The 25,566-nt window shown below is 36.8% G+C and overlaps 3 protein-coding genes across 4 annotated transcripts; 1 reads left to right on the top strand and 2 right to left on the bottom strand.

Annotated features, from left to right (window-relative positions):
* Positions 1-3,768: 3,768 nt before the first annotated feature.
* Positions 3,769-4,170, bottom strand: LOC121255050. Its single transcript, XM_041155345.1, has one exon. The coding sequence runs from the start codon at positions 4,168-4,170 to the stop codon at positions 3,769-3,771; it is 402 nt and encodes a 133-aa protein (XP_041011279.1).
* Positions 4,171-5,679: 1,509 nt separating this feature from the next.
* LOC121254777 (glycerol-3-phosphate acyltransferase RAM2-like) lies at positions 5,680-8,051 on the top strand. The gene is made up of 2 exons (XM_041154924.1): positions 5,680-6,291; positions 7,152-8,051. The coding sequence occupies exons 1-2, from the start codon at positions 5,680-5,682 to the stop codon at positions 8,049-8,051; spliced, it is 1,512 nt and encodes a 503-aa protein (XP_041010858.1).
* A 9,508-nt stretch (positions 8,052-17,559) lies between these two features.
* LOC121254778 lies at positions 17,560-25,097 on the bottom strand. 2 transcript variants are annotated; one of them, XM_041154926.1, is made up of 10 exons: positions 24,942-25,097; positions 24,608-24,823; positions 22,548-22,628; positions 21,926-22,408; positions 21,382-21,517; positions 20,976-21,138; positions 19,748-19,876; positions 19,191-19,385; positions 18,533-18,655; positions 17,560-18,397 (listed from the first exon to the last, which is right to left on the bottom strand). In XM_041154926.1, the coding sequence occupies exons 2-10, from the start codon at positions 24,795-24,797 to the stop codon at positions 18,299-18,301; spliced, it is 1,599 nt and encodes a 532-aa protein (XP_041010860.1). In that variant the 5' UTR covers positions 24,798-24,823; positions 24,942-25,097; the 3' UTR covers positions 17,560-18,298. The 2 variants fall into 2 exon arrangements, with proteins under 2 accessions (XP_041010860.1, XP_041010859.1); XM_041154925.1 differs by having other exon boundaries at positions 24,608-25,034.
* Positions 25,098-25,566: the final 469 nt, after the last annotated feature.

Genomic DNA, 25,566 nt, shown 5'->3' on the forward strand with positions numbered 1-25,566 from the left:
GTCACAAAATAACAGAGATGGCTGAGAATGAGACTGGTGAAAATCATTAAGCAAAGACTTTAACCATGTTAATTCACAAACTGCATAAGCCATGGATCGATATTTTGCTTCTGCAGAGGATCTTGATACAGTACTTTGCTTCTTGGATTTCCAAGAAATCAGTGATTCACCAAGAAATACACAGTAGCCAGAAATAGACTTTCTTGTATCAGGACAACTTCCCCAATCCGAATCAGCAAAGGCTTTCAAGTGAACTTTAGATGATGCTGGAAAAAAAATACCTTGGCCTGGTGCCATCTTTATATATCTGAGTATTCTGAGAGCAGCTTGTATGTGAGGAACTCTAGGAGATTCTAAAAATTGACTCAAGTAATGAACTGAGTAAGTGATGTCTGGCCTAGTGTGAGTGAGATATAACAACCTGCCTATAAGTCTTCTGTAGGCAGTTGTGTCTTCAAGTAATTTTCCATCAGACTTGGAAAGTTTGTAGTGAGAATCCATAGGAAAATTTACTGGCTTAGAAGCCAATAAACCAGCATCAAATATCAATTCCAGTGCATATTTTCTTTGACAAATGGAAATGCCCTTTTGGGATCGAGCTATTTCCATCCCTAGAAAATATTTGACAGGACCTAAATCCTTTAGTTTAAAATGTGCACTTAATGACTCTTTGATAGTCTGAACAACAGAAATGTTACTACTGGCCAATAGTATGTCATCTACATACACCAAAAGAGCCACAAAACAATCATCTGTTTGCTTAGTAAACAACGAATAATCTGATTTGGATTGTACAAATCCCAAATCAACCAAGGCTGCAGTGAACTTTGAGTTCCACTGCCTAGACGCTTGTTTCAATCCATACAAGGATTTCTGCAGCTTGCAAACTCGAGTATCCCCATTTTTAAGATACCCAGGTGGTAGTTTCATATAGACTGTTTCATCTAAATCACCATAGAGAAATGCATTGTTTACATCCAAATGCACTAGATGCCAGTTATGAATTGCTGCCAAAGATAGAAAACACCTCATTGTCACCATTTTTGCAACTGGGGAAAAAGTTTCTAAGTAATCAAGCCATTCCCTTTGAGTATAACCTTTGGCAACTAATCTTGCCTTATACCTCTCAATCGAGCCATCAGCATTAAACTTAGTTTTATAGACCCACTTACAACCAATGGAATTTTTATCTGGTGGAAGGTCAGTGATAGTCCAGGTATTATTTGATTCTAAGGCAGCTAACCCAATGGACATGGCATCTCTCCAATGAGGATGCTTAACAGCTTGATGATAAAAATCAGGTTCTTTTTGAGATGAGATAGAGATGCTAAAAGCTCTATGAGAAGGAGATAAATGCTTATATGATAAAAATTCAGAAATGCTGTATTTGTTACCTGAAGTTATATCAATTGAGCCAGGAGATGATGTGGTAGAGGTAGAAGCTACTGAAGATGCTAAATTGCAGTGATAATTTTGTAAATAAGCAGGAGTTTTGTGCTGTCTGGTGGATTTTCTAAGAGGAGGGAATTGGATCATATCTTGTAGTGAAAGAATGTGTGGATTTTGACTTGAATCACTTAAGGATTCTGATATAGAAACAGAATCTGAATTAATATTGGAATCATTTGACAAGCAATTATTATTTGGAATGTTGGAAGAATGTGATATATGATCTGTAACTGGATGAGGCAATACTAACTCAGATGGTAAGCAAGTCTGTTGTGAATAAACTCTGGTCTGAAATGGAAATATATGCTCATGGAAAACAACATCTCGAGAAACAAAAAAACTGTGAGAGTCTAGATCATATAATTTGTATCCTTTTGTTCCAAAATGATAGCCAACAAATATACATTTTCTAGCTCTAGGAGAAAATTTGGATCTGTTATTGCTTAAAGTAGAAGCATAACATAGACAACCAAAAACTTTAAAATGATTATAAGAAGGAATATCACCATAAAGAATCTGTTGTGGTGATTTGTTGTTGAGAATATGAGATGGAATGTGATTAATGATGTGAGTTGTTGTTAAAACGCATTCTCCCCAAAAATTTAATGGAACATCTGATTGAAATTTTAAAGCTCTTGCAACATTCAAAAGATGTTGATGTTTTCTCTCAACAATTGAATTTTGTTGAGGAGTCTCAACACAAGAAGTTTGATGTATAATCCCTTTTGAATTGAAAAAATATCTTATAAAAAATTCTAAGCCATTATCTGTTCTTATACACTTTATTTTCAGCTGAAACTGTGTATAAACCAGATTGTAAAAAATTGGAAGAATGTGTTTAACCTCACATTTAGATTTCATTAAGTACACCCAAGTTGATCTAGAATGATCATCAACAATTGTTAGGAAATACTTAAAACCATCATGAGTAGGTATTGAGAAAGGACCCCATATATCACAGTGAATTAAACGAAAGGATGAACTAGGTTTGTAAGAATGAACTGGAAATGACAATCGTTTCTGTTTTGCCAAAGAGCAGATTGTACAATGATGCTCATGTACAAGTTTATTTGAAGGAAAATTTGGAATTGACCTTGAAAGAACTAACAATCTCGAAGATGATGGATGACCTAGTCTACTATGCCACAGATGGTAAGTAGAATCTGAAATGGAATTTACACTAGATGAAAGTATGGAATTAACAGTTGTATTGTCTGATGATTGTTGTAAGAAGTAGAGACCAGTTGCTTTTCTACCCTTCTCAATCATCTTCCATGGGGTAAGGCCCTGTATATAGCAAATCTTAGGCATAAAAATAAAGCAACAATTCTGATCAGATGTAAGCTTAGTTACTGAAAGAAGATTATATACAAAACTAGGAACACATAAAACATCTTTCAATACTAAGCCTTCTGATAAATGGACAGTACCAAGATGTGTTACTGTAACATTTTCTCCATTTGGCAATTTAACAAAAGTATTAAGAACTTGTGTGATTGTGGTAAAAAGATTAATAGAATGGATAATGTGGTCTGTAGAACCTGTATCTATGATCCAAGTGCTAGAAGCAGATGTTAAATTCTCATTTTTTATAGATGAGAAAGTTGAATGAGAAACTGTATTACCTGAAAAGGAAGACAAATGATTTGATGTGGATAGGACATTAGCTGCCTGATGACTGGTTTTGGATGGTTCAGTTGATTGTGGTCGAATTAATGCCAATAGTTGCTGATACTCTTCTTGAGAGAAAGGCATACAATGCTGATCAAAGGGTGTACTCGAGGGTTGAGTCATAACTTGGTTTGCTGATGAAACTTTTCCCTTTTGTTTGAAACTTGGAGGGTATCCATGTAATTTGTAACACTTGTCTACTGTGTGATTGGTCATTCCACAGTGAGTACACAATACTTTTTCTCTTCTGTACTGTTGTTTTCCAGTGTTATTCTTTGGAGCTTCAACTCTTTTGTTCATGAAAGCTACATTAGGTTGAAAACCTACTCTTCCCATAGAACCAACCTCCCTTTGTTTCTCTTCTTGGATTACCAAAGAAAAAACTTTGGTAATTGATGGTAAGGGTTCTATCAACAAAATCTGACCCCTAACATGAGCAAATTCCTCATTCAACCCCATCAGAAACATGATTACATGTTGGCGTTGATGATATTCAAGAAATATACGAGCAGCACCACAACTACAATTTTTATATGCCCCACATGTACAGCTAGGTATTTGATTATAATTCATAAGCTCATCCCACAAACACTTAAATTTTCGATAATAGGCACTCACCGAGATTTGATCTTGAGTTAAAGAAGACAACTATTTTTGCAACTGGAAAATCCGTGGTCCATTGCCTTGAGAGAACTGATGCTTCAACTCATCCCACATATCCTTAGCAGTTTTTGCATAGACAACGGTTTCTCGAATATCTCTTGACACTGAATTGAGAATCCATGATAAAACCATGCTGTTACACCGATCCCATTTAGGATATGAAGAATCTGCTTCAACTGGTTGGGGAATCGCACCATTGATGAAGCCTATCTTGTTCTTGGCCTTTAAAGCCATTTCCATTGATCTACACCAACTATTGTAGTTGTCTCCCGTAAGGAGATTCGAGACCAAAATCGAGCCAGGAGAATCTCCATTTTGGAGATGAAATGGACTGGAAGAATCCTCTAAAACAGAGGAAGAACTAGAAGAGCTAGAAGAGCTAGCCATTCTTGCAGCTGAAAAACGGATCTTGTAGTGAATCCGAAGCAAAACCCTAAGATTATTGCTCTAGTACCATGATGCAACTTCAATCAAGAAAGGGTAAAGATCGAAGAAGAAAGAAGCAGAATACTTCTAATTTTATTCAATGTGTTCCTGTACACCAGGTTACCATCTATTTATATACAATGAGTTAACTAACTCATAGTAAAAAAGACTAAAACAGAAAGTAACTAAACTATAACAGAAAGTAACTAAACTATATAGGAGGACTAAACAGGAATTTACAACTTAGACTAAAAATGAAATTTATCATTTACAATAAAGTGCTTAATTAGTTCATGCAAAATAATATTTAAGCTTCTGCTGTACGTCGAGCCTCATTATCGATTAATGTTTGTTATGGGTTTCTTACACAAATCTAATTACACAAATATATTAATTAAAAACAGGCAAGCATTCATTGATTAATATAGTATATGAAGTAAATTTTATTCCAGACCGAAAGATTAAAGGTTTTCTAATATTCTAGCATCCAAATGCGGGGAAATTAATTAAACATACCTTAAAATACTCAAACGCAATCATTTAATTCATTTAATTCATATGAATCAACCTTAACACTAATCATTTAATTCATCAATGAGTTAGATCCAGCTTCAACTGATCTAATACGTTATTTTCATGTATTAATGGATACGGTTAGTATATATTATGTCTCTGGTTTATGACAAAAGTTGTCACTTCTAAATATCAAAGGACATGTTTGGCTCGTATCAAAACCACTTCAAATCGTAAACAAATAAACTCTAATTTATTCCATAAAACAAGCACTTTGAAATCCTTAAGCTAATTAATTTGTTATTTCGTGTCAGATGACAGATTATTCAAGTTGGGTTTCCGAATTATGATAAAAATTACAAACCCTTATGTAATTATAAGAAACCCACGACAAACATTAGCCGATAATAACAAGTTAGCTAAAACTTATTCAATAAGGAAAACAGATTTTGTAATCTAATTAATTAAGCACTTAATGTGGAGAAATAAAATACCTTAAACGTCAATGTACGTTGTGGTAAAATTTTCCACGCGCGGGCGAGGTGGTGTCGGGTCCCATGGGAGAGACATTGCAAAGCTCAAAGTAAAAAACAAGAAATGGCGGACTAAACCATGACATAATTAGTCAATCACGCACACCACATCATTTTGCTAATTCTCCTTCGAAAACAAGGATGTCCAACGTCACTTGGATGTACAAGAAGCTGCCTAGCTAGCTTGTTTTTAAAATACACTGTTTCCAGAACCATTGTTTTCATAAACAGTTTTGTCTTTGTATCCACTGCTCTCTCTCTCTCTCTCTCTCTCTCTCTCTCTCTCTCTCTCTCTCTCTCTCTCTCTCTCTCACATATTCTAATTCTATATATGTACTGAAAAGCATAGACGTGAAATCAACCTCTGCAACTGCAAGGGCTCCATCAGAACTTAGGGTCTCTCTCCTTCAGCTTTTAAGCCAACATGGCTGATGCTACCTTCCCAACCGTGGAAAAATGCGCGTCAATCGGCCGAGAACAGCACACGGTGTTGGCTGACATGGATGGAACCTTGCTTAGAGGCCGTAGCTCTTTCCCTTACTTTGCTATTCTGGCCTTCGAGGTTGGTGGAGTTCTGAGGCTCCTGTTCTTGCTCTTAGCTTCTCCACTCGCCGGACTTCTCTATTACTTTGTCTCAGAGTCTGCCGGGATTAAAGTTCTCATCTTTGCAACATTTGCCGGCGTGAGAATATCGGAAATCGAGTCGGTGGCGCGTGCTGTGCTGCCAAAATTTTACTCGAGCGATCTCCACCCAGTAACATGGCGCGTCTTTTCTGCATGCGGACAACGGTACGTCCTCACTGCGAATCCAAGAATCATGGTGGAAGCGTTTCTGAAAGATTTCTTGGGAGCTGATTCGGTTTTGGGGACAGAGGTAGCAACTTACAGGGGTAGAGCGACCGGGTTTGTTCGTGAACCAGGGATTCTTGTAGGGAAGAACAAGGCAGATGCTCTTAATAAAACTTTTGGAGAAACTCAGCCTGATATAGGCCTCGGGGATAGGCATACCGATGCTCCCTTTATGTCGTTGTGCAAGGTTTGCCGCTATACATGACTCCTAATACAACACACTATTTTATGCATTAATTATAACTTCAAAAATCAAATTTTCACGTTTCATTTTATTTTCTTTCCTCTTGCATGTGGGTACGTAATAATCAGATTAATTTATAAATAAGAGAATAATATGCATGGTCCCTCAAACTGATGCCATCTAATTTGATTTGCAATTAATGATCCTTCAAAGTATCGATTTTGACGATCACCGGCCTTGAACTTATCAAAATATTTAAATCTACCCTATATTAAAAAGTTTACAAAAATACCATTCATTAAGAATTAAAAAATTCAAAATAATTACCTTTTTTTTGGTGGGGTTGATATTTTTATTTAGTATGACTATATTAATGCAAATTTTTTATAGTTCAGGTGTGCGTGTAATTGTCATAATCGATATATAGTTACTCGATTATATGTATTTTCCTGGATAATTATATAATGGGATCAGAGACTGGTTTTTTTATAATAAAATAAGAAATAAGACATGCATGCTGATTGACAAAAATACATGCATGATTTTGTGTGGGAATTAATTAAGCTGCGACAGTAAGAAAAACATATTACTTCTAATCTCTAGTTGATATTTTGCGTAAGTTCTCTTAATTAATTTTGAGATTCTACTATATATATATATAATAGAAATGATATTTACAATCGTAGAGTGCTTATGTATCAACAATTATTTTTAAAAAATATGAATAAATATGAAATAGACATAAAAAAAAATTAATTTTTTAATTATAAATCTCAACTCTCTTTACAAATGATTGTGGTACTTACTGCTGTGTATCTAATTGATAAATACTTTACCTACTATTGAATTCAATACGTACGCAGGAGGCTTACATAGTGCCGCCCAAGCCAGACGTAAAGGCTGTGACCAGTGACAAGCTCCCCAAGCCCATAGTCTTCCACGACGGCCGCCTCGTCCAAAAGCCGACTCCACTCATTGCACTGCTCACCATTCTCTGGATCCCCATAGGCTTCGTCCTTGCCTGTTTACGAATCGCCGCCGGAGCCCTCCTGCCCATGCCCCTTGTCTACTACGCTTTCTGGGCACTCGGCGTCCGCGTCACCATTAAAGGCACCCCTCCTCCTCCAGTCAAGAAATCCACGGGTCAGTCCGGCGTCCTCTTCATTTGTTCCCACCGAACCCTCCTCGACCCCATTTTCCTCTCCACCGCCCTCGGCCGCCCCATCCCTGCAGTCACCTACTCCGTCTCCCGACTCTCCGAGATAATCTCACCCATCAAGACAGTCCGGCTCAGTCGTGACCGAGTCGCAGACGCAGCCATGATAAAGAAACTTTTGGAAGAAGGCGACCTGGCAATATGCCCCGAGGGAACAACTTGCCGGGAACCATTCCTGCTGAGGTTCTCAGCTTTGTTTGCCGAACTGACGGACCATCTTGTACCGGTAGCGATGGTGAACCGGATGAGTTTGTTTCACGGAACCACAGCTCGAGGGTGGAAAGGGATGGACCCATTTTACTTCTTCATGAATCCTAGCCCGGCATACGAGGTAACGTTTTTAAACAAGCTGCCATTGGAGCTAACCTGCAGTTCTGGGAAGTCCAGCCACGAGGTAGCAAATTACATACAGAGGGTGATCGCCGCAACTCTTTCCTATGAATGTACCAGCTTCACCAGGAAAGATAAGTACCGAGCGCTTGCTGGTAACGACGGGACTGTGGTTGAGAAGCCAGCACTTAAGGCCAACAAAGTAATGGGATGCTAAAATAAGATTGGAGAAAACCCGAGTGTTTTACAAGCTTTACCTTCTGTGTCTCCTGTCCAAACCTCTTGGTTGCATTGTTAATTTTAATTAATTTCCAAAATTAGGAGTTTAAGAATATAGAAATGGACGATCGAGGTGTGAACATGTGGACAGAAGATATATAAATAATATACACTGCATCAAAATGTAGCGTCTATTTTGTTCGGGGAAATTAAGAAATGGTTGATTTTCACAAATTATTGCCTGGTGTGTAATATTATCATAATTTCTTGTATCAAGCTTTATAACATGCATGATAGCAATATATATTTCTGGAAAAGTACGAGAAAATAAAAGAAATTTTCAAGAAAAAAAAATTGGTGTTATATATGTTAGTGTTTAATTAATGTAGAGGTGAGATTCTCGTCTCATCTCATATCTTCTAATTTTAATTAATAATTTTATTATTATTTATAAATTATTTTAATTTATTTCATTTTATCTTATCTTATCTCACTGTCTAAACAAATCAATTTGTACCAGCTCGATCACGAGGATAATGCTGAGCACAGGCGTTTAATTAATGTAGAGGTGAGATTCTCGTCTCATCTCATATCTTCTAATTTTAATTAATAATTTTATTATTATTTATAAATTATTTTAATTTATTTCATTTTATCTTATCTCATCTCACTGTCTAAACAGACCAATTTGTACCAGCTCGATCACGAGGATAATGCTGAGCACAGGCCCGGGATCACCTGCAAGCCTGGGCATCGTCAGATGATGAGAACAGGGAAAAAAGATATGATCGAATATAATGGGGTCAAATTGAATTAAATTGTTTGGAGGGACAAATTTTAATAAAGTAAAACAAAAAAAATGGCCAGATTAATAAAGTAAAACAAAAAACATTAAAATTTCTGGTTTTTCGACTTTTCATTTTGAACTCATGAATTAATTAGGAGTGACAAATCGTGTTTTTAGGTTGTCATGTTCGTATCGTATCAAATTATAAATATTCGATTATATAGATTAACTCGAACCCGATCCATTAAGTTAAACGTGTCAAATTTTTAAACTCTAACTCAATCTATTTAGATAATAGGTCATGTCGTGTCACCTATTTTGACTTGTTTAATAATTAATTAGAAATAAATTAACACATTCATTTAAACCCAATTTATGTAAATAAGTTGAAGTAACACGCATAACTTATTGGACCTGATTAACATCATTTCATATAAAAGTTAAAACCTATATTTATTAGCAGCAATAATCTTTTAAAAAACATATATTAATATTTTTCAAATTTTAACATATATTAAAACTAATATTACAAACCATACAATAACAAATATGAGGATAAGTCTAAAATTACAATCCCAACAATAAAAACAATAAAAACAAAAGTATGCTGAGAAATACTAATATTACAACCTAACGATAATAAAATTTAAATTTTGAAGTAAAATTTAAACGGATCAAAACGAGTTGATTTCGTGTTAAGCGAGTTGACTCGTTAATAAATCGTGTCTTAACAAGTCAATCCGTTTTGACCCAAATTTGTTAACATCAAACCTGTTAATTTCGTGTCGTGTTCGTGTTGGATTCACGGGGTCGTATCACATATTGCCACCCCTAGACTCAATGCCCTCAAAACTCCAAAAACTCTACAGTAACAATCTAGTTGAGTGAGAGCATCCTTGGCTTAGCTGATGTTTGGAAACATGTTTCATCTCATCTCATTTTTTTTCCAAACAAGATTCAAATATAAATATTTTCAAACTAATCATTATTACTTTTCCAAATTTCTTAATAAAAACCATTTAACTTTTACAAATTTCAAAATAAAAAATAATATTAAAATAATATACTATAACGATATTTTAATTTTAGAATATTTTTTATTTGATTTTTCCTCTCTCATTTTTCAAAATCTAATAAATACTTAACTCAAACTATCTCACTACTATTCACAAACCATCTTATTACTATTCACAAAATTTTCATCTCTACTCATTCCTCAAGGATCCTAGACATTTGGTCTTTTTACTCAATTTTGGCCTGATATTATCATAATTTAATTACCTGCATAGAGGCTAGGGATGTAAGACTATTAGTCCGGTCGATTTGGATCAGGAAAATCGACCGGACCCATAGTATTATTGGTCGATTTCGGGTTGTGGTTTTTTCGAACCGGACTGAATCGAGACCAATCGAATGTATATATATATTTTAAATATTTATATATATAATATATTATTTTATATAGTAGTTATATTAATTTTCATCTAAGAGATCACCATTAAACATATATATAATGAAATTATTTAATATTTATTAACCATATATAAAATATTAAAGAGATCACTTAATTTTAATTTTACTAATTAATTAAGTTTTTGTATTAATTTTTCTATCAAGAAAAGGAAAAAGAGGAAAAAAAATATTCATGGATAGAATCTGATGGAATGGACCGACTGGGCCGATAGCAGTCTGGTCTAGTAAAAATGATGGATCAAAATTTTCAATATGTAACTCCTCGAACTGGATTAGACCGATTACACGCCTGATAGAGGCAAAATTAAATTGAAATGACTTTTAGCGATAGTGATTTGACATAGTTTTTTGGACCTATATCTTTAGCAATAAGTTAAAAGAATAATAGTACGTGTACCATTTTTGTTATGATCTTTTATACAATTATATTTTAAAATAAAGATATTTATGTAAAATGATGTTATTTTTATAAGTTATTTTATAAAAATGTCCATTATTTAAAATATAATTATAAGAAAAATTATAAATAAAAAAAAAATTGTATGTCTAATAGACACTGTCTATCATTTTCAAAATTTAAAACTATTATTTTCTCTCTTCATATGAATTCATATCGAGTAATACTACTCATCATCCTAACTTCCATAATCCTTTTATCATCTTATGATGTGATATTAGGTAATTGAAAATTATTTATTACATTTCACTTGTAAACATTTCATCTAATACTACATAATAGGATGATGAGAGGATGATGAGAGTTGAGATGATAAATAGATTTTTTCATTCAAATCGTTGCACGGGACCCCATTTTCATCGTCTCAGCGTCCATGCATACCCATATATTGTTAAATCTACCCATAAGTAAATTTGTGTATATATTGTTGAATTTAATTCCCCATCTGAATTGGCTTCAAAAATTGATCAAGAAATTGTGCATTAAAAATGAAAATAAAAATATATAAAATAAATATGTATTAAGAAAGTAGATAAAATAATAATAATAATAATAATAATAATAATAATAATAATTTATTATTATAAAGAGGGAGATAATTAATTCAATGTGGAATTCAACTTTTGAGTGGATAATCAAAGGCTAAAAAGTGACATATTAGCCAAATTTTAGCTAAAATTTTGCCTAAACCAATTCTAATGCGCTGACCGATGATATAGTAGATTTAAAAGATTTAAAATAAAAATTGCAGAGAATAAGGTTGTATTTCTCAGTGAATTAATGTTTACAAGATGTGTGAGTATAATATATAAAGTATGCTAGCAAAATGAATCCCATGATTTTTGACAATATTAATTTTACAAAGTTGACTTCCCATTTATGCATGTCTCAATAGGCTGTATGGAATTTGCAGGATTATCTAATATGGCTAAAGTTAGGGATCTAGCTGAAGTTTTGGGATATTTATGTTCTTATGCTGGAGTCATGGGATCTATGTAAACACCCCCCCCCCTTTCAAGCTCATAGGGAGGGCACGAATCAGGAGCTTGTCATGCAAAGGAAGAAATCGAGCTGAGGAGAGAGTCTTGGTGAAAATGTTAGCCAGTTGAGCATGAGTGGAGATGTGCTTGATGATAACATCTTTACGGAGCATCTTCTCACGAATGAAGTGGTAATTCACTTCAATGTGTCTCATACAAGCATGGAACACGGATTAAGAAGCAAGAGAGAGCTCTAGAGTTATCATTCCAAATGGTAGGAGGCGAGTTGATGGATATGCGAAGGTCATGAAGTAACAAGTTTTCCATGTCTGCAGTTATGTGAGTGTTGGCTCCATTATCAGCCAACTAGGTTTGATCTCCTTGTTTGGAATTGGACTGAGCATCTATGGTAGCAAGTTGGGATGGGGATGCCGACCTTGGTAGGAGTAGTCCATTCTATGAAAGCAATCCAAGGCTTGTTGTCCATTTTTGCTACAAATTTGGCAAGGTGCTTGATTGGTGTTAGATGAGTAACTACGAGAATTGGAGGAAGGTCAAGAAGCACAATTTGTGGAGGGTGCAAAAGTAGGTTTTCCTTTAGAGGATTGTCGGGAGGAGTTGTCATTTGAGGACCACTGAAAAAATTTATTATTTTTAAAATCACTGAGTTTTTGCTTATTGGTATACAAAAGTTGAGGACCATTAAGAAATTTAAAATAGAGATTGCAGAGAATAATGTTGTATTTCTCAATTAATTGTTTAAAGGATGTATGAGTATTATATACAGGGTATGCTAGCAAAATGAATCTCATGATTTGTGAGAATATTAATTTTAAAAAGTCGATTGTCCATTTATGCATGTATCGACAGCCTGTATGGAATCTATAGGATTATGATTTGATATGGCTATAGTTAGGGATCTTGCTGAAGTTCTAGGATATTTATGATAGGCCACGACGTTGGGAGAGTGGACATGAAAGACCAGTGGATTGGGTCATTAAGCACGTGAAGAATGTACGCAGGAGTGGACAAGGTCGTGGCTTAACGTGTAGAAGTGGAATGGATCGCTGAGAGTTTTCGTTGCATTTTATGCTTTGTTTTTAGTACGTGTGTTTATGCTTTCTATTACTAGCTGATAGGACTCTTTTATTTCGACAATATGTACGTGGGTTTACTTATTTAAGTAGTCAATACTTTCGTTAATGAAAGTCAATTATTTGCATTCAAATTGTGGTCTCACCTGAAGAGAAGATAAATTATCTTAGCATTTATACTCTCTGAGTTTGGGACCTATCATTGGCCTTAGAGCCAGGTTATTATGGGAACCAACAAAGAACGGATTGAGCATCTAGAGTCTGGGCTTGGTAGAGTGCAAGATGGGTTACACAAGATGGAGCTCGACATGGTCGATAGGCTTTGTCATTTGGAAGAAACCCTCAATCGCCTCTCTGATATTTTGCTCACAAACTAGGAGAACCCCAACCATGGCATCCATAACTGAGAAGGCAACGACGGGGTACGACAAGTCGTCTCCTCCAAAATGGCAAAACTGGAGTTTCCTCAGTTCACAGGCGACGATCTGATGGAGTGGTTCAATCGAATAAACCAATTCTTTGAGTTCCAGGGTACTCCTAAAGCTCAAAAGGTTTCACTGACCGCCTACCATTTGGAAGGAGAGGCCAATCAGTAGTGGCAATGGATTCGCAGGACATTCCGAGAAGAAGGGCGCATTCTCTCATGGGAAAATTTTGAAGATGAACTTTGGGCTCGCTTTGGGTCTTCATAGTGTGAAGATTTTGACGAAACTCCTTTGAGGATAAGGCAGGATGGTTCTCTGCATGATTACCAGTGGGAATTCGAGCGCTTGGGTAATCGGATACGAAGCTGGACGCAAAGAGCTCTTGAGGGAACATTTATGGGTAGCTTAAAAATGGACATCTTGGATGGTATCCGAATGTTTAAGCCTCAGACCTGAAAGGAAGCCATCGACTTAGCATGAATGAAAAATAACCAACTATCGAGACAAAGGACGTTAGGACATCCTCCACCACCAGTGAGAGCCCCGTTAGCTCTTTCGCCAGCAACTCGAGCATCACTAGCCGCACTTGTAGCTCCTGTTCGACGACTGACTTAGGATGAAATGTAGCAGAGGCAAGCTAAAGGTCTGTGTTTTAATTGTAATGAGCATTTTACTGCAGGTCATCGGTGTCAAGGGTCACAGCTACTCATGCTGGAGGGATACGATGGCAACGACAACATTATCTATAAAGATGTCACTGAAAAGAAACTAACTGAGGAGGGATGTTTCGTTTGAAATCAACAATATGGTACTTTTGAAGCTGCACCTGTACCAACAGCAAACGACCTTCAAAGGTTCGGGTCCACTAGAAAATGTCTAGATGAAAAAGTTACTGGAAATATTCCCAACTGTGGACCTTGAGGACAAGGATCCACTTGATGGGGAAAGTATTGATAGGCCACTACGTTGGGAGAGTGGATGTGAAAGACTAGTGTACTGGGTCATTAAGCACGCAAAGAATGAACGCAGGAGTGGACTGGGTCGTGGCTTAACATGCAAAAGTGGAATGGATCGTTGAGAGTTTTACATTGCATTTTATGCTCTGTTTTTAGTACGTGTGTTTATGCTTTCTGTTACTAGCTAATAGGACTCTTTTATTTCGACAATATGTACATGGGTTTACTTATTTAAGTAGTCAATGCTTTCGTTAATGAAAGTCAAGTATTTGCATTCAAATTGTGGTACATTTCTCACCCGAAGAGAAGATAAATTATCTTAGCATTTATACTCTCTGAGTTTGGGACCTATTATTGGCCGCAGAGTCAGGTTATTATGAGAACCAACAAAGAACGGATTGAGCATCTAGAGGCTGGGCTTGGTGGAATGCAGGATGGGTTACACAGGATGGAGCTCGACATGGCCGATAGGCTTTGTTATTTGGAAGAAACCCTCAATCGCCTCTCTGATGTTTTGCTCACAAACTAGGAGAACCCCAACCATGGCAACCATAACTGAGAAGGCAACGACGGGGTACGACAAGTTGTCTCCTCCAAAACGGCAAAACTGGAGTTTCCTCAGTTCACAGGCGACGATTTGACGAAGTGGTTCAATCGAATAAACCAATTCTTTGAGTTCCAGGGTACTCCTAAAGCTCAAAAGGTTTCACTGGCCGCCTACCATTTGGAAGGAGAGGCCAATCAGTGGTGGCAATGGATTCACAGGACATTCCGAGAAGAAGGGCGCATTCTCTCATGGGCAAATATTGAAGATGAACTTTGGGCTCGCTTTGGGCCTTCATAGTGTGAAGATTTTGACGAAACTCCTTTGAGGATAAGGCAGGTTGGTTCTCTGCATGATTACCAGCAGGAATTCAAGCGCTTGGGTAATTGGATACGAAGCTGGACGCAAAGAGCTCTTGAGGGAACATTTATGGGTGGCTTAAAAATGGACATCTTGGATGGTATCCGAATGTTTAAGCCTCAGACCTTAAAGGAAGCCATCGACTTAGCACGAATGAAAGATGACCAACTATCGAGACAAAGGACGTTAGGACATCCTCCACCACCAGTGAGAGCCCCGTTAGCTCTTTCGCCAGCAACTCGGGCATCACTAGCTGCACCTGTAGCTCATGTTCGGTGATTGACTTAGGATGAAATGTAGCAGAGGCAAGCTAAAGGTCTATGTTTTAATTGTAATGAGCATTTTACTGCAGGTCATCGGTGTCAAGGGTCACAGCTACTCATGCTGGAAGGATACGATGGCAGCGACAACATTATCTATAAAGATGTCACCGAAGAGAAACCAACCGAGGAGGGATGTTTCGTTTGAAATCAGCAATATGGTACTTTTGAAGCTGCACCTATACCAACAGCAAATGACCTTCAAAGGTTCGGGTCCACTAGAAAATGTCTAGACGAAAAAGTTACTGAAAATATTCCCAACTGTGGACCTTGAGGACAAGGATCCACTTGATGGGGAGAGTATTGATAGGCCACTACGTTGGGAGAGTGGATGTGAAAGACTAGTGGACTGGGTCATTAAGCACGCGAAGAATGAACGCAGGAGTGGACTGGGTCGTGGCTTAACATGCAGAAGTGGAATGGATCGTAGAGAGTTTTACATTGCATTTTATGCTCTGTTTTTAGTACGTGTGTTTATGCTTTCTGTTACTAGCTAATAGGACTCTTTTATTTCGGCAATATGTACGTGGGTTTGCTTATTTAAGCAGCCAATGCTTTCGTTAATGGAAGTCAAGTATTTGCATTCAAATTGTGGTACATTTCTCACCCGAAGAGAAGAAAAATTATTTTTGCATTTATACTCTCTGAGTTTGGGACCTATCAATTTATGTCCTTGTGCTGAAGTCATGGGCTCTATGTTAACACCAAAGAGCATCGGCAAGCTGTCAAAGCTTGCTCCACTTGCCCTGCATGAAAATATATTATTGAAGTCCCTCCCCCTCCACGCCTCGAAAGCTAAAAGATCTGAAAACGCTATCTCTTATATGAAAGTGAAATGGTAATGTCCTATATAGCATTACTCCTAACCGATTTGGGTTGGTCGCGGGTTTGCAAAAGCTTGATCTTTCAAAAGCAATTCTTGAGTAGGGGAAAATCCCCTATCATTGATCGACTAATATAGCAGCCATTTCAGTTATGTGCTCAGACAACAACTTTCTTGGGAGCAAACCCATGTTCCGGTCAAATGCAATGTCTTGGCTTTCTAAGGTTGCAAAATAAGTCTTAACCAGAAGGAAGGATACCCCCAGGCCCCCAGCTTTGGATATCCATATCTGGTCTCCCTGCGAAGAGTTTCTCTGGCAAATAACCACCTTGGTCGACTGTGATGATTTAACATGATATGGTTTTAAACTTTTTGGTATGACTGTGATTTGACACAATTTCCTCTATCTTTGGAGAACTTAATAGCTATATCTGGCAAATTCCAAAATCAGTAAGTTAAGTTTGGCGTAATTTGATTCAAGTAAGGGCCACTGCCTTATGAGATGTCATCCCTCCAAAATCTCCAACACTTGAATATCTTTAGTTCAACCTTTTAAATCTCTCCCCCATCCTCCAGTGGCTGGCAGTCGGCAGAATTGCCTTGTGGAATGAGAATCCAATGCAAAATCCCAGATTTCTTGCAAACTACAACTGGACTTCATCAGTTGAGCATGCATCTCTCTAGAAACATTCCAGTTTGGCTTGGAAACCTCATTAAATCTATCTAGGAACTCAGTAGTGTCAAATATCCCTGGCTCGATCGGTTACACACTTGCATGATTTGGGTGTGATTGATCTCCACACAAATAAAGCTACCGAGCAACATAAACCAAGTTTTCGTTATAGGTCAGAGGTTTCCTAATGGATCAGTGTGTGTGTGTGTGTGTGTTGATCTTTCTGATAAACAGCTTCTCGGGTGTATTTGAGCAGGTCCATCGGTACAAGAACACAACGTGGCTATCAGTTTCCTCATACTATCACAACTTTTTGGAAGGTAGATTACGTTAGTGCTGGTCTGTTTTGCACGGTGATTTGTTTAGTTTAATGTATAGGTGGTTTTTTTATTTGTTTAGCTTATTGTATAGGATTTGGATTATATTAGTTTTGATGCATGGGATTGTCTTTTTGAATATCTGTAAATCTCAAGTGTCCTGTTTATTACCACAGTTTTCCTCCACCATAAACGATAGTTATTAATAAAATTGAAATACTGTCCTCTTCTAAAAAATTTTTTTTAAAAAAAAAAATTACGTTAGTGCTGTTGATATATAGCATTGTATCCAGAAAATTATAAATGCTTGTTCACTTCAAATACTATATTCCCCACCACGTTTCAATGTGTCAAAGACCAGAAAGAACATTTATTCAACTTAGGAATCATGACTGCCTAAGTTATAAATAATACACAACGAAGGATCGAATATGCGTACTTAATTTGTGACTTTTACAAGAGTTACAAATTAGGCAAATGAAAAACCTGTCTTTTGTGCTTCTCAGACTAGTCACTATATTGTTTGGATAAGATTTCATCCGTTTCTATCACAACATCTGGCAGTATAGCTATGATCACTACATAGACCCATCTACTCTTTCGCTCTCTCTGGACCAGAGATGTTTTTGAGCAACGGTCATGCACTAATTTGCATGCCAGTGAATATGGAGATCATCGGAGAGGGAATGCTTTTACCATTTGTGAAAATTGCATGGAGTACGTCCTTATGCTTGTGATTCATGCACAGTTGCTGCCTTCATATGTTGCAGATGACGGGAAAATATGGATTTAGATCACTTAGGATTCAGAGTTTCTACAACAACTCTAAAGCTTAGAATAGAAGAAAGATAAACACATGAAGTGAGCCTCACAACATATGTCTATCTCTCTCCCATGTTAGGCTCTCCTAAGGGATCTGAATCCAGAAAGTATACAAGCAAGCACAAAATGCAACAGAAATTCTCAGAAATTAGCCTTCGTTAATTATTAACGTTGTCTTACACTGTTAAAGGACTTGGTAGTAATCTTAAGGGGGCTATTGACTAAGCCCAAGTTGCTGGTAATTTGTGTAGTCAATTCCATTTAGTCGTATACAACATAAGACCTGCTCTGGCAACTCTTCTGCTTTGTTCGCCTGTTTTAGAATTCATAGATAACATACGGGTGAATAGAGCTTTTAGATAGCCAGCATCAAAACCAAATTAACATTATAAAAGGGAAGTCTTTTTCTTGGGTGGAAAATCCATGGCAGAGGAAAAAAAAGACTTGCCTGAATTGTGAGGCCAACATCCAAGATACAGTGCTTTAGTCTGTCTAGGAATACCTCAAACCCTTTCCTAGAGATATAACTGAATCTGTGCATATCTATATCAATCTCGAAGTAATTTTCTCCCTGTAACCAAAGAAGCATAAGGAAGAGATATGTCAGTAATATTATTCTTTTGTTATCTGATATGATTTGGATGTTGTCAAATAGATTTTTAAAGAAAACACTCAGAACAGAGACCGGATTAAATAGTTTGACATACTGAATTGTACAAAGACTGGCATACTCGCTCACACATTTGAGTAACTTTTGTCATTATGTAGAACTCGATGAATTATATCCAAAAACTCCTGGAATATACTTTCCACAATCTACAACTGAATGTGCTTGCTTGCTTGATATATCTAGTGATGCAAACCTTATAATTAATATACAAAATCAGGGGATGCACATGGCTCGGGACCCCATTTAAAAAAATGCTCTAATTTCCTTTCAATATTTAAAAATAGATCTTAGTAAATGCAAGTCAAAACTGCAAAAGACATTCATTGATTTCCACACCTGATTTAGATAATCTTTAGCTTCACTAAAAGGGAAGAAATCCATGAATTTAATACGGAATTATAGTAACAATGAACTAGCCAGATGGATGCAAACTTACCGAGTAGAACTCATGTTGAGGACGTGAAAGAACAGGCTTTTCATTGTAAGCATGCATAATCTTCCGCTCTGGCGCACTCAAATGAAGATCTTCCACATTTACAACACGGCCCAATATCTTCAGCCTTTCCCGAAAGGGTACATTTGTATCCATAGGAAAACCTTTGACCTTTTCAACTTCATCGTCCATGAACCTCTGTTTTAGAAAACAAGGATGTGAAACAATGAATCATACATCATGAGAGAGATTTGAAAATTACTTCCCTCTTATTATAAGTTCTTAAAGTCTTATTGAACACAAACGGGGAAAAGATACTGTCAGACAGAAAGCACCACAGGGAAATTGCAATGTGCCTCAAGTTAACAGATAGCATTTTCAAATTTAAGAATGCTACTCTATAAGAAGAATGCAGTAGTGTGAAATTATAAGGCTTATCTTCTTATTATAAGAATCAACATGACTAGAATGCAAAGTTCATTAATGCTCCATCTTTTTTCTTTTCTTTTCTTTTCTTTTCTTTTCTTTTCATTTTGGTGGTAACACATGCTCCATCTTACTCTGATATATTCTTGAAAATTGGATGGAAGCTCCTTTGAGTAATTATCAGAGAGCTTGAAGTATAAAACGAAATTCATTCCTTCTCCATCAGTTTCACCCTGAAAAAGTGCGGGAGGGTACAAGGGTATCTGTAAAGTCCATGAATACCAGTATCAGAATATATGAAGAAATAATTGAAAGAATTTTATCTCATGAAAGTATGCAGTAAGAAACTTCGACTGGTATTAAAAGTTTAAACAGTTCAAAAGCCCATGCCTGTTAGAGGCACAAGGAAACTTTCCCTAGTTCTATGTTATAGACATATTTCAGGACCCAGTCACTAAAAGAAAAAGTACTTTCATGGTTTGAGATGCTTGGCTAAGGAACATGACATACATAGAGAGCTACAGTGTTTTGAAAAAAATGAAAACAAGCAGGAAACTTTTAGAGTGAAAAGTGTGATCCCTTTCCTTCCTCCACCAGAAAGAAAAATGAGGCTGTCAAATATGGTTTGTTCATGTGCAACAAAAACTATGATTACCAATAAGAACTAGAGCAGGGAATAATAATGCCACAAAAACAAGGAAAGTAAACAGAAAATTTGGGGTTGGGGGGTTGCTTCCACTCCTTTAGGAGACTAGAATGGGTTTTATATTCTAGTTTATTTAGGGCTTTATTGAGTTAGCTTTTAAATTAAGAAACTGGTAGAATGCAAGCCTTGTTAATTTCATCAATGAACTGAAGGTATCTAGATTAACTACCCACCCCATCTCGATTATAAATGCAATAACAACGAACAATTTTACCCAAAAAAAAAAATTTACTACACTTGCAACTTTTGAACCTGAAATAAAACTTAAGATACCCAGAGAAGGGTGATAACAAGCAAGATGTATTTTCCATAGTGGGGTACAGGGATGGGTTCCTGCTTGGCCAGAACAGTGAAAGACACAAATATTACTCTCCAATGGCGATGTTGTTTTCACAGACTAAAAACTATCAGTTCTTCAAAATATTTTTTGAACTGCAATTGAAAAAAATAGTTTGTCTAACTTTTGAAGACACAAGCTGGACTGACTGCAAAGTGCAAAGATTTGCAAAGGCCGTATCTACAAAAGGGTCAAGCTTATGAGGAGCTTTAACACCATCTTCACCCTCTAGCCCTTAAAATCAATAAAAGGAGACAAACATGCACATAATGGCATGCTCACAACATAGAGTGCAATCAAAAGAAGAAAGAAGTTATACCTGAACATTTACAACGAGGATAGGTGGGAGGTTTCCAGAAGAATTAATAACAGGTAGTTCAACAAAACGAGCAATATGCTCTATTTTTCGCTGAGATAAAAATACGTCAACACCAAAGGGATAATATGCAGCATAATTGGGAGCAAAATCCTTCTTCTTGTCCCTGTCACATAAAAGACCAATTTCCAAGTGAAATTGTTAACAGCAAAAAACTCAACTAATAAGGTATCCAAGTAGAAAAGTCACTTTCTTGGACTTTTACAAACTTTGTATATAAGTTCATGCTTGCTTCAATACAAGAACTAGGTTAATATGTAAACATTGTATATGCAGTTATGTGTGTGCATGCACATGCCTGTAATTTTGCACATGCTTGTGAAGATAAAGCAACTAATCAGAGTCTTACCTAAGATAATTCAAACCCCGAACTTTGAAAGTATTGGGATCAATAGATGACCAAGAATCAAACATTTTCTTTTCTATTGGGCAAAAAGGTACTTGGGAACCTGCTATTGGTCTTTGTAGAAGCATTTTTGAGGAAACTGAAATCATACAAAGAGATAATAAGTTAAAGTGATTAAATTCACACGTTATACTTCTTTCTAAAGGCCGCAAATTGCTTAAAATGTAGCACTGCTAATCATGAAAATAAAAGTACCCATAAGAGTGTGCATGTATATATGTATGTGCATATGTCTGTGTAACTAAGCATTATCAATATCAGTATGATTTAAGCAGGGAAGGAAGGATTTGGAGTGGAGAATAAACTGATTAATAAAATCAAATTAGTAATGAACTATGATATACTGCACTCTGACAGAGTATAACAAACTGCACTTTCATATGATCTAAACTATATCCTACCAATAAAAATATGTATTTTCCTATTGTATCCACGTTTTCATCCAAATGATATAATTTATCAAAAAGTTGAGAATTTCGATACTCACGTAGAGTGCCATCCGCATTTCCTTCTTTCCATTTGAAGGAAAGTTTCAAGGTTCCCTTTTTTCTTAAACTTGGTGGACTAGAGCTCAATGATCTTCTCTTTTCAACAGAGGGAACAGTGGATGGAAGACAAGGTAAACAGTTGCTTGGAAGAATCCCACAATTGTCTAACATTCCTTCCTCCTTGCCAGGACTTCCCTCCATGGATGAGGAGATTTCATTGAGGAATACAGGTCGGTTTGCTTCATTTGAACTTCCATCACGTTTTGATTGTGAATCAACATCATCCAAATTCAAGACTTGAACATTCGATGTTTTAGAAACCTCACCAACAGAGTTATACACCGAATTTCTCGACAAAACCCCTGGTTTATGCATATGACTGGTGGAAGAAGTTTGATGGTTATTGACACCATAGTCTCCATGATTGGCATCTCTCAGAGATGAAACACTTGATCTGGCTACACCTTCAAAGCTACTCAGATCTGCAGAAGACATCTGCAGATATCAGTGGTGTGCAGAAGTCAACCTTAGAAAAGTCAACTATAAACATATATCATCTATTAGGACGAGGAAAAGAAATCTCATACATAAAATCGATTATGAATATGGAAAGGATCATACCATCTGGAACACTTTGGTAATCTTCATCACAATCAGACTCAAAAATTGCTACTGAATCAAACCATGCCTCTTCAGTGCTTCCTGCTTATGAATTAAATTGAACAGAAACGGGGAAATGATATAAGAAAAATTGCAGAATTTGACAATGAGATGCTTACAAAAAAATTATGGACCTAAAATTTATGTTGAGAAAAACCCGTTCAGAAGAAAAATAGTGAGGAATAATAAAGCAAACGACCTGCAATAAAAATTCAATTTATATGATGCTTTGGATAAAACAAACCAAATATTTTTCCTTTCCGGGGAATAGAAGTAAAGGATCATGCTCCAATATCTTCCAAGTGACTGATGAGTAGTTTTGTTGGAGCAGTCAATAAGCATCATAGAGTACATATTAGTATTTCAGCAGCATTTAAACAATTGAAAGGACTATGAATAAATAATGATCATGAGACAGATCTCTAAGGACTATAACCTGCCTAAAACAAGTGTCCCAATAAAGAGTAAATTTGAGGTGTAGATCCTGAACTGATCTCAATGCAACTTAGCTTTGAACTTCTTCAATTGGAACAACTCATGTCATTGTAAATATTTTCTGATTCCCCTAACATTCCTGATCCATTTAGTCTTTATCTTTGGAAATGTTGTCACTGCAAGCAACGCAATGTCACATCCTAAAGAAGTTCCACCTTTCTAAATTATATACCTAATGTTACATGCACACCGCAAAATATTTACATTCTCAGCTGTTTACTTAGCAAGCCACCAACATTATCAACTTTCTTTGCATAATCAGCAACAACAGTAGTTATATGGTTAATATTAATAACGCAATATTAATAACGCATTCAAAGTTCAACAACACTATCTTGTAGGTATTTACTTACAATGACTGCTACTTGCCCAAAACTATTGCAGCATTTCAAAACTTCAACACCAAGGTCCCTTAGACAGGCTAACCATGTTTCTTCTAGATCCAAGCACTTAAACTTCAGAACCAACGCGAGTTTCTTTCAATATCAAACTGTAAGGTGTCTTCTGCAAGTAACCCCTGCAAAAGACTATTTATGGTTCCTGGCACATCATCCAATGCTGAGATGGGCTCCCAAACACGTTGCTTCCAAATTCAACAAGAGAACTTCAGAACCAAAAATCCAGAAGATAAACCCAAAGAAATTTCTCTTGGAAATAATATCGAGTTGGTACTTCATCATTATAACCTCACCGCGGGGGGGTGGTGTGGACCATTTTTTGTGCTTAACAAGGCAATTAGCCTGGAGATAGACTCTCAAAAGCCCCTACTGAAGCCCACTAGTTATCAAGCTATAATTGCTAAACATCAGACTTTCACTTGGATATTCTAATCTCCCAGTTAAGAAGAATGTAAGCCAAGAAGGTGATCTATCTCCTCCAGCTCTCAAGAACAGTCAAATTCATAAAAACTGCCACTGGGTCAATGTTGAATTAAAGTCTAACCTCCTCCTAGTAAACTATATTCTCTTTAGTTATCAAATTGACCAGAAAGAACTCGAATTTATCCGCAAACTACAGACAATTTGCAAGTAAAGAACACTGTAGATAACTCCGATCTTATGGGAAAGATCTAGCTCACAACCCCTACGAAAAGAATATCTTGCTTTGCACAAAGCTCAAAGCAGAAGGCAATAACTACTAATTTACGTATTCTTTACCCCAGGACACTATCATCACGCAACGCAAAAATTGCCTCGCTTTTAGAAGGAAATGACACTTCTTCACGAAACTCTCCCCCTTTTACACAATCGTACATTTCATGCTAAACAGATTAACTGCCTCAACACCATTTCCAAAAGCTATACAATACAAAACCTGCCTTCTAATCCAAATCATAGACGCATCCATCCAACAAAAACAATCCACAGCGGAACTCATCAAACAAATCCACTAAAATAACGAACCCAGATTTAAACTTAACAAGAATAAAAGTAATAATTAAACCCCAAAAAAATGCTCTTCATTTTACAACTTCCATGAAAGATCATGAGAGAGAGAGAGAGAGAGAGAGAGAGAGAGAGACGGACCTTGGAAAGTGGGGTTGTTGTAGGATCGATCAGAGGTAGGAGGCCTATCAACCTTGTCTTGTGATCCCTCAGACAACCGAGAAGGAACTCTTTGTTTGAATACTGCTCTCCTCCTTTTACGGGTCTTGTTCTTGGAGGACCTCAATCTCCCTCCCACGCAACCCTCAGGCGTGGACATGCACGCCCCCATATCTCCCCTCTCTGATCAATCACCCCCTGCAGCCACCACCATTACCTCCTTTAACAGAATAAACAAATTTAGAGAGAGGAATAGACGGTGAATTCTAGTTTGTGTGAGAGAGAGAGAGAGAGACAGAGTTAAAGCTTAAGCTACCGTTCGAAAAATAAATCCTTCTTTTTTTCGCTCTTTAAATTCGGGTTCGCACAAAAAGCAAAGCTTTCTATTAATGTTTTTTATTCATTAAAGTGGGTTAAATGGCAGGAACAGGGAAAGGGTAGTCGCTGTTGTTGGCAGCGTAAGGCATCAAATATTGGCAATAGTGGGAGGGGGGAGGTTGTGGGTGGGACCGACGTGTGGGTGGCTAAAATCTCTAGGTCAGCGAACGTGTGGGAGTCTGTCACCCAGTTCGTGGATGTGCTTTGTTGGGAAGCTTTGACCGTCTACGATCGTATCTGACGACGTTGCTGTCGTCGTCGTCGTCGTTATCTTCTTACTTTCACCCACAACTGTTATCCCTGCATCATCCATCTTTGTTTCGACTTACATTCTATAACCAGCCCGAATGTGTCTGTCAGATCAAAAGGCTGTGCAACAAACAATCTCGTCAACCACAATATGGTCGGCCATATCTGTGATTACGAGGAGGGTCGCAAAATATCAGTAATCCAATAGAAAATAAGAATCAAGGATTCAAGATGCCTCGGAGTTTGTGTTCAATTTGTTTAATGCTAGATAAATTTTATTGTCTTTAATTCCACTCTAAACTGACAAACTCTAA

The sequence above is a fragment of the Juglans microcarpa x Juglans regia genome, chromosome 3D (assembly GCF_004785595.1).
Source record: "Juglans microcarpa x Juglans regia isolate MS1-56 chromosome 3D, Jm3101_v1.0, whole genome shotgun sequence".
Classification (NCBI taxonomy): Eukaryota; Viridiplantae; Streptophyta; class Magnoliopsida; order Fagales; family Juglandaceae; genus Juglans; species Juglans microcarpa x Juglans regia.

Bases quoted from the DNA above. Each gene is read 5' to 3' on its own strand.
- LOC121255050 (XM_041155345.1), bottom strand. From the start codon at position 4,170: ATGGCTAGCTCTTCTAGCTCTTCTAGTTCTTCCTCTGTTTTAGAGGAT.
- LOC121254777 (XM_041154924.1), top strand. From the start codon at position 5,680: ATGGCTGATGCTACCTTCCCAACCGTGGAAAAATGCGCGTCAATCGGC. The intron at 6,292-7,151 runs GTTTGCCGCTAT...ATACGTACGCAG, and splicing joins CCTTTATGTCGTTGTGCAAG to GAGGCTTACATAGTGCCGCC.
- LOC121254778 (XM_041154926.1), bottom strand. From the start codon at position 24,797: ATGGGGGCGTGCATGTCCACGCCTGAGGGTTGCGTGGGAGGGAGATTG. The intron at 21,518-21,925 runs GTGAGTATCGAA...GTATGATTTCAG, and splicing joins AAATGCGGATGGCACTCTAC to TTTCCTCAAAAATGCTTCTA. The intron at 19,877-20,975 runs GTATAACTTCTT...TGGACTTTACAG, and splicing joins TCCTCGTTGTAAATGTTCAG to ATACCCTTGTACCCTCCCGC.